Raw genomic sequence first — 8,754 nt, 5'->3', positions numbered from 1 at the left:
CTACAGGCCAGGAGCTGGGCCAGGCTCTGCGCACACAGAGGTGAGAGAACAGACTTTCGTTAAGTGCCACAAAGGAGAAGCCCAGGCCCGGGTAGGAGGGCACAGCTGAGATCCACGGGTACTGGGGAGAGGAAGGCTTTGGTGTTGCTGCTCCGCTAGGCCGAGGCCTGGGAAAGTCCCAGCAACACCCGAGTCTCTCAGAATCGGATTCATTTCCTTCAGGAAAGAATTACCCCCCTTGGTGGACTCATGGTGGCCACTGTGCTAGTTCAATAAGCAGTCTTTGATGGAAGACTTTGGATGGAAGGCTTTAGAAGGTATCCATCATAAGACCTAATGATCCCCACTCTCAAAGGAAACAACATCATCAGGCATTTTTTGTTTGTTTGTTTTACTTTAAATTTCAGTAAGTTAACATACAGCGTAATTACTAGTTTCAGGTGTCGGATCTAGAAATCCAACACTTCCATATAATACAAGGTGCTCATCACATGTGCTCTCCTTAATCCCCATCCCCGTTTCCCCATCCCCCACCCCCTCCCCTCTGGTCACCAGCAATTCATTCTCTATAGTTAAGGGTCTCTTTATTGGTTTGCCTCTTTCTCTCTCTCTTTTTTCCCCCTTTGCTCATTTGTGTTGTTTCTTCAATTCTATGAGTGAAATCCTATGGTATTTGTCTTTCTTTGATTGGCTTATTTCGCTTGGCGTTATACTCTCAGCTGCATCCATGTTGTTGCAAATGGCAAGATTTCATCCTTTTTAATGGCTGAATAATACTCCATTGTAGATAATATACTGCCTCTTCTTTATCCATTCATCTATCAAAGGACAGACACTTGGGCAGGTTCCATAATTTGGCTATGGTAGAGAATGTTGCTATAAACTTTGGTACATATAGCCCTTTGGATTAGTATTTTTGTATTCTTAGGTAAATACCTAGTAGTGTGATTGTTAAATCGCAGGGTCACTGGGCACTTTTTATAAGCCAGGCCCAGGAGGTGTTTTTTAGTATACTTTTTCTCATTTGATTCTCACATATTATTATTAATGTCCTGTGAGGGATGTTGAATTATCTCCCTTTGTGGAAACCAGAACACAGAGGGGTCCCCCAGCCATGAAAGGATGAACACAGGTTTGAACCCGGCTCTGTCCCTGTCCTCCTCAGCGGCCACACTGCCTCCCCTCAGGTGCCGACAATCCCCTTGGAGGGACTGGGTGGGGTGACACAGAAGAGCCCCTAATACAATTCCTAATTGATATGTTCACTCTCCCCTTTTTTAGAAACATTTCCCTGAGCCCAGCGGGCCCACTCCTCACAGCAGCCAGCGGTTTGTGGCCCAGCAGCCAGGGGGATCTCCAAGGCGGTAAGGAACAAGAACGGGGTGCCCATGGCCCCAAGTATGAAGTCCCACGGTTAGTGCCCGTGGGAGATGCCCATGCTGGGCTCAGGAGGAGGTGGGGTGCCGAGGCCTGCTGCCCTGCCCATGGGCGCCGCGGAAGAAGGTAGGGGTCCCGGGAGTCCTGCGGCACGACGGCTGGATCGGAGAGGGTGCCACTGAGCCTCTGCCAGGAGCCACACTGGGCCACAGCGATGACTCCCGTCAGGGAGACCTCGGAGGCCATCCCAAAGGGCGGAGAGGAGTGCTGACCCATCCTGGTATCCCAGGGCTGCTGCTGGCGATGTGACTCGTCCCTGCGGTGGTCGGGACCGTGCAGACCCCAAGCAGGGGCGATTCGGGGAGGGTCTCACTCTGGGTCCAGCTCCACGCGGCACCATGAACAATAACTTCTGCCGGGCCCTGGTGGACCGGCGGCCCCTGGCACCCCCCAGCTGCATGCAGCTGGGCGTCGTGGCCCCTCCGCGCCGGGCGCCCTTGCCCCCCGCCGAGCCCCTGGGCAACGTACCCTTACTGCTGTACCCGGGCCCGGCCGAGCCACAGTACTATGACGCCTACGCGGGCGTGTTCCCCTACGTGCCCTTCCCCGGGGCCTTCGGAGTGTACGACTACCCCTTCGAGCCCGCCTTCATCCAGAAGCGCAACGAGCGCGAGCGGCAGCGGGTCAAGTGCGTCAACGAGGGCTACGCGCGCCTCCGCGGCCACCTCCCGGGCGCGCTGGCCGAGAAGCGGCTCAGCAAGGTGGAGACCCTGCGCGCCGCCATCCGCTACATCAAGTACCTGCAGGGGCTGCTGAGCGCGGCCCCCGACGGCGCGCCGCCCGCCGCCTCCCCGCCCGACTGCCCCCGCGACGGCGAGGCCCGGGCGCCCGCCTCCCAGGTGCCGGAGTCGTCCGAGTCCTCCTGCTTCTCCTCCTCTCCGTTCTTTGAGTCCGAGGAATCCAGCCACTGATCCCGACCGCTGCCGGGGGGTGCAGGGGTAGGGAGCGGGGTCCGCTAGGGCCGTCCCACTCCCGAGAGCAGCCCGGGACTGCCAGGTCACGCATGGTGCGGCGCAGGCCCCCGGCATTTGCGGGGCCGCTGAGCTCGCGAGTCTGCGACTCCGTCCCTCCGCCACAGTCACCACCGACTCCGTTCCTTCCAGCCTGGGGCAGAGGGGCAGGGAGGGGGATAGAGGGGCACTGTAGAGACCGGAGGAGCCCCGTCGGTGCAGTGAGGGCACAGGGCCTGGGGAAGTTCCGGGCGCGCGCCGTGCGCGCACCAGGACGCAGCGGAGCAAACCAGGAGGGCCATCCCTGAGCCGGCCTCCGGCTCTGCTTCAGCCCCGCGCTGCGGAAAGTCGGAGCTCAGCTCCGGGTTGTGCACCATCCGTTGTGGTGGCCCTCTCCGACTCTGTCGCCACGGGTGCCCTCCCCCGCCCCCCCGCCGCCCGTGTCTGCCACTCCCCAGGAGGCTGGCCGGTCTTTGGTTGGGATGAGCCATGCCCTTGCTGTCCACGAGATGGCCTCACATCCTAGCGTCCACTCGGGCAGCTTGTTTGCCACCGCCTCCCCCCGCCCCCCCATCCCCCCTTCCCAACCCTGAGGCCGGGACAGGAGGCCAGACCTAAGCTTGCACTCGCTGGCCCAGATCAGGCTTGGGAAGAGGCCACGTGTGTGCCTTGGTGGCGCCCCCTGGCTTCCTTGCTGGAGGGCGATTACCCACCCGCAACCCTACTGCGGATCCGCAGTGTAACTTTTTCATCCCCTTTCCCCCCAGGTTGCTTGAGAACTGCGTTTCCCCCCCTCAGACGGTATCCCTCTGTGGGTAATGGGACCATATGGCACTGTCTTTGTACCAAGAGGTCAAATAAAAAATTTGTCAGGTTTTGTGATTCCAGATCGTTGTCTACCTCAATTGTCACTCCCACCTGCAGCTCAGAGCACTTCCTGCTGGCGGTGTGGGGTGTTCTGTTAGCTCTGCGTTCAGTTAATGTTTCCAGGGAGCTTAGTGTACAGCATGGACCGTTGTCGGGCAGGGGCGGGAGTCCCAGGCAGGAGACAGGAGCTTTGTGCAGTTAGCGGCTGGAGGGGTTGAGGGAGGAGAGTACATGCCTGAAGTGTGCACGTTCTAGGTTCTTCTGAGGGAGCCTTTCACCCCAGCGCGAAGAAGTTAGCTTTCCCTGACAGGGGTGCTCATGGGCGGCGAGGTTTGGCCTGGGAGCTGACCGCAGGTTCTGAGATGGATGGCGGTGTGGTGTAGTTGTGCTGAACCAGGCCACCAGGCAACTTTTCTGGAGGGTGCCATAGGGCTAGGGACCAGGGGAAGCTCATCTTGGCATGAGGGAGCCCGTCCGCAGTTCAAGGCTCCATATCATAGATCACTCCCCTTCCGGAATTCTCTATGGTCCCAGCCTTGAAGCCTTCCATCCTGCCTCCCACCGCCCCCACCCCAGGCCCATGTGAAATTTCCTTCCTCCACCCCCCTACCAACCTCCTCAGGGACATATTGGGATGTCACTGGTTGGGCTGGGAAGGAATGACAGCTGCCTGGCCCCAGGAGCTCAGGCCAGGCCGCAGGGAGCCAGTGGAGGCTAATTTTACTTGCTGGGAGCAGGGAAAGTAATCCTCCCGCCCCCGCTCCTGGGCTGGCTCAGCAGGGCACGCGTGGCCCAGCAGGCTCAGCCGGTCCAGTCCCCAAGGTGGGGGCACTGGGGACGCAGGGAGAAGAGGGCAGCGGGGTGGGGGACAGGAGACAGCGAGACTGCCAGGAAAGCCATGGAGCCGTCCTCACCCCACGATGAGGGCCTGAGGAAGAAACAGCCCAAGAAGCCGGTTCCAGAGATTCTGCCAAGGCCGCCCCGGGCCTTGTTCTGCTTGACCCTCCAGAACCCCCTGAGGAAGGCCTGCATCAACATCGTGGAATGGAAGTATCCTTTGGGACCCCCGGGCTGTCGGGGAGAGCCTCTGTCATGTGGGAGAGGGAGGCAGGGCATGGTCACAGAACCCAGACTTTGGGGGCCCAGGGGCCCGGGGACTTGGAGATGGGGTGCACTGCCCCAGAAGAGGATAAGGAGCCTCTGGAAAGGAAAGCTTCAGCTGAGAGGGAGGGGAACAGCAGGAGGACCTGGTGGGGCCGCTGTGGCCTGAGTGCTCGGCCCCAGGCCTGGTGACAGTCATCTGAGGAAGGGACCCGGATGTCCCACGGGGGCGGTTCACACGTGTGCCCAAATCCTGTTACCGTGGGGCTCCACTGAGGGGTGTGAGGCAACGTTCTCATTCTGATACAGGATAGAAGAGAAAGAAGTAGGGGCTTGTGCAAGAAAATTCCCTCCATCCTTGGTAGGAGGGTGTGAAGGCACAGAGACTGCAGAGCGAGGGGGGTCCGGCTGAGGATGGAGTCAAGGGAGAAATGGCCCTGAACAAAGGGCTGCTGCGGGGGGCTCGGGGAGCAGGCCGAGATGCCCAGCGGTTATAACTCAGACATACCACGCTGGGGACAGGGACTCGCCAACCCTTTCTCTGTTTGCATTAGCTCTGAGAGGAAGACCGATGAAAATATCTGGGTTATTTGGGGAAGGAGATTGGGGGAAGGGCTGGTCAAATGCCTTCTCAGAGAGAGAGGTCAGGAATATTTGAAATATTTCTGTAAGTTTCTGGAAGACTGGGCGCCCACCAGCTGTTCCCTAGACAATAGGGGAATAAGGGCTAATGAGAAGGATAAGAAAAACTTGGGACCAGTTGGAAAGGCTGGGGTCAGAGTTGCGCGCCCCCCCCCCCGCCCACCTGGTGAGTGCAGCGCCCTGGGGATCGAGTTTCTCCCGGTGGGTTCTCTCTCCTTCATCCTCTGTACCTCTGCGCCTTCTCCTCTGCAGCTTCTGCCTCTGTGGCCCATCTCTTTTCAAACCCTGGCAGGAAGAGAAGCTGGTGGTTGGTCCAGACCTTCTGTGCACTGTGCCTCCCATCCCCCAACCGGACCCCCCTCCACCACCCGCTTTCCAGTGGCTCAGCCTATGGGATGGGTTGCAGGGCTCGCCCACAAAGGAATGGGCCCCAGGGGTGCCCCCTGGGAAATGACTGTGAAGGGGACGGGTGTGCCTGGGAGGGAGGCATGAGTGGGTGTGGGATGCGCACCCCAGCGTGTGAGCGTGGTTGGGGAGGGGGTGGGATGGGCCGCTGACTCAGTCAGCTTAGCGGGTCCTTCCTCAGGTTGTGGGGGGAGTTGATTCAGGTACCACCTCTACAGGTTCCCCTTTCCCGTCCTGTCCTCTATATTCAGCCCCCAGCAGTCCTTGCCAGTTCTCTGAGTGAGCCCCCCATATTGTCTGGCCAGAATCTCAGAAAATCATGGCATCTCAGGAGAGGGGACAGGTCGGGTTGGGGGATGGGCAGGAGCTTGCTGGGGAACATTGAGTCTTCCTGCCCTTGAAGCTGAGTAGCCCTCAGCCAGGAGCCGGTGCCTCAAGTTGCCGTCACGGCTAAGTGGAAGTTACCTGTTCCCGAGGAAAGCCTGGCCATTTCTGTAACCTGCAAGAGAGCAGGGAAGGAGCAACAGGGGCCCGTACCGCACCGCTCCCCTTAACGCTACCGATCCCACACCCCACTCTCCTTAACCCTGACACCAGACCCTTTGAGACCATCATCTTGCTCACCATCTTTGCCAACTGTGTGGCGCTGGCTGTGTACCTGCCCATGCCAGAAGATGACAACAACACTCTGAACCTTGGCCTGGTAAGAGAGGTCCTCCTGCCCCCCCAACCCATGGGCCTGCAGCCCCAGGCTGAGGGAGGCCCCCTTGGTGGACTGCCTGCTAGTTGGGGGCGGGGGGCTGGAGCTCCTGTCTCCTGAGGAGACAGACCCCACCCTCCCAGCCACCTGCATGGCTGAGCCACTTGATAGCTTTGCAGGGCAAGCCTGCTAACTCTGGATTCTGGAATATTACCACCCAGCACTGAGTGAGGACTCCTCGTGCCCAAGCACTGTGCTAAGCATTTGATGAGGGGAAGCTCAGAAAATCCTCACAACAACCCCATAAAGCGGTGCCATCTGATGGATGTGGAAACTGAGGCTTAGTAAGGTCAGCTACAGAGCGATGGAGGCCGAGGGCTGCTTTCCCTTTCCTGGACCTCATCCAGGAGGAGCTTGCCCCCTGGGAGAGTGGAATCTAGGGATTCCAAGAGAGCATGTGTTCTAGAGCTCTAGACCACGTTCTCCTCGCCCTTTTACTGATAACATGGACACAGAAATGCCGGATCCAGAAAGGGTTTTCCAGGATCCCATTGTCCTATCTCCTCCCCACCTCACTGGCTTACAGATGAGAAGACTGAGCCCTGTGGAGGTGAAGGGCTAACTTGACATAACAGCTAGACAGTAGTCAACATGGTTACCATTTATGCTGCGCTTACTGGATGCCTCTGTGCTAAATATTTTACGTTATTGTCTTAATTCTCTTAACTACCCCCTGTGAGGCAACACCGTTAAATCCATGTAACAGACAAGGAAATCTAGGCTCTGAGAGTTTGGGTAACTTGCCCAGGGTCACCCCACATGCAAATCCTGCCATAGGGTCTCAAACTCAGGCCTCTCTGACTTTAGGACTTGCTCTTATTATCACTGTGTTGCCCATGTGGTGACAGCGAGAGGACTTCTAGGGGAAGCCCTCATAAGAAACCGAGCTCTCAGGCCTTTACAGTCTAGGCCCCCGAGGAGACAGGACAATGGGCCCACCATCTCAACAGGCTTTGTCCTGCATTTGTACCACAGGGATGAGAGGGAGGAGGCCAATTAACATGCATCCGGGGCCGGAAAGAAAGATATTTATCTTTGCCTCTCTTTTATGCCCGTTTCCATGGGAATCTATCTTGAGCTGGCAAGAAGCTGAGATTTTAAGTGTGTGCTTGTCTATAAACAGAAAAAACTCTGAGCTCCTGAGTATGGAAGGAGAGTGAGATGAACTGTGGGCAGCACCCATACGACCAAGTCTGGGAGGGGGCCCTGAGCCTTCCACAAGACAGGCTTTGTATTCAGCGTCCCTGAATCCAGGAGGGCTCTAGGTTCCCCCGACTCTTCAGGATTTCATATTTTGGGGCCTTTGTTCCATTTCAACTGCTTAAGAAGTTGACTACTTTCAAAAGAAATTGCTCTCTGGAGGGAGTTAAGTTACTGGGTCTGTCATCTTCCATATTGGAACAAAATGGCTGCCCTAAAAATTTCACAAGGTCCTGTGCACTTTCCTTTAACCTGTGGGCTGGAGTTACAAAGCCTTGGGCAAGGTCTAGAGCTCACAGACACAGGATGATGAGTTTCTGGAAGAGGAAAACCTTACCAGAAACCTTTCCAAAGCAGTGAATATCACTTCAAATGTCAAGGTGGGACAGACTATTAACAGTCAATGAGGGATCCTAATCTGATCCCTTTGGGGTGAAGCCCAGAGAGGGTAGGTGATACTCAGGGTCACAAAGCCAGCTTCCAGCTGTGGACTCTTTTTATTTATTTATTTATTTATATAGATTTTATTTTATTTATTTGACAGACAGAGATCACAAATAGGCAGAGAGGCAGGAAGAGAGAGAGGAGGAAGCAGGCTCCCTGCCGAGCAGAGAGCCCGATGCGGGGCTCAATCCCAGGACCTGAGCCGAAGGCAGAGGCTTTAACCCACTGAGCCAGCCCCTAGCTGTGGACTCTTAATTCCTACTTGTCAATTATATGTTCATCTCCATACAATCCAACAGGAGGAAAATTAGAGGAATTAGGCCAGAAGGAAGGGAAATCAGATATTTACCTCTCTCTTATTCTATTGGCTGCTTTGTAGGTATCTGAGAAATGTTAGGGACTTTCAGGTCATCCAAAACAACCCGTAGTTTTTAAGAAGGGAGGCCCAAGGACCAATCCTTCATTAACTTTCTCATTCATTTAATAAATTTTTATTTAGTGCCTATTATATCCCTGGCCCATGCTGGGGCCAGTAGACATAGTTCTAATCTTCCCAGGGCTTAATTAATTACGTCAATTAAACATAATATAATTAAACCAATTACACTTAAATTATAGATAAAATGAGATGGGAAGTGTGTAAGATTTGGGACGCTATGAATACTGGAGGAGGACCTAGTCCTTCCCGGAGGATGAGATGCGAAGGATGAGGAAGGGGCCAACTTCATGGGCGTGTGACCCATGTAGTTGCTCTGGGGCCCACACTCAGAAAAATCCCATCCTTGGGGTTTAATGATCTGTGGTTACAGTACAGGAAATTTATACGATTTCATCTCTGAATCCTTATTTTGTGAGTGAAGACCAATGGGACAATGGTATATGGAGGTACATGGACCAGTAGCTTAGAGCCATGGTCCACTCCCAGCTCCCCTCCCCCCTCCCCCGCGC

General features: G+C 55.8%; 2 protein-coding genes across 2 annotated transcripts in view; both read left to right on the top strand.

Annotated features, from left to right (window-relative positions):
• The first annotated feature begins 1,408 nt into the window (after positions 1-1,408).
• ASCL5 (achaete-scute family bHLH transcription factor 5) lies at positions 1,409-2,348 on the top strand. The gene has a single exon (XM_032878082.1). It carries the CDS (start codon positions 1,776-1,778, stop codon positions 2,346-2,348), a length of 573 nt encoding a protein of 190 aa, XP_032733973.1. The 5' UTR covers positions 1,409-1,775.
• A 1,804-nt stretch (positions 2,349-4,152) lies between these two features.
• The window catches only part of CACNA1S (calcium voltage-gated channel subunit alpha1 S), a 67,664-nt gene continuing 63,062 nt past the window's right edge, over positions 4,153-8,754 (top strand). Inside the window, 2 exon segments of the mRNA XM_032878228.1 lie at positions 4,153-4,304; positions 6,000-6,105. Coding sequence (XP_032734119.1) covers positions 4,153-4,304; positions 6,000-6,105 — 258 coding nt within the window.

The sequence above is a fragment of the Lontra canadensis genome, unplaced genomic scaffold, assembly GCF_010015895.1.
Source record: "Lontra canadensis isolate GAN:19392208 unplaced genomic scaffold, GSC_riverotter_1.0 scaffold63, whole genome shotgun sequence".
NCBI classification, from domain to species: Eukaryota; Metazoa; Chordata; class Mammalia; order Carnivora; family Mustelidae; genus Lontra; species Lontra canadensis.
Note: the sequence above shows the minus strand (reverse complement) of the source record. Positions and strands in the feature narration are given on the sequence as shown.

What these genes read in the sequence shown, in the direction of transcription:
- ASCL5 (XM_032878082.1), top strand. Translation starts at nt 1,776, where the DNA reads ATGAACAATAACTTCTGCCGGGCCCTGGTGGACCGGCGGCCCCTGGCA.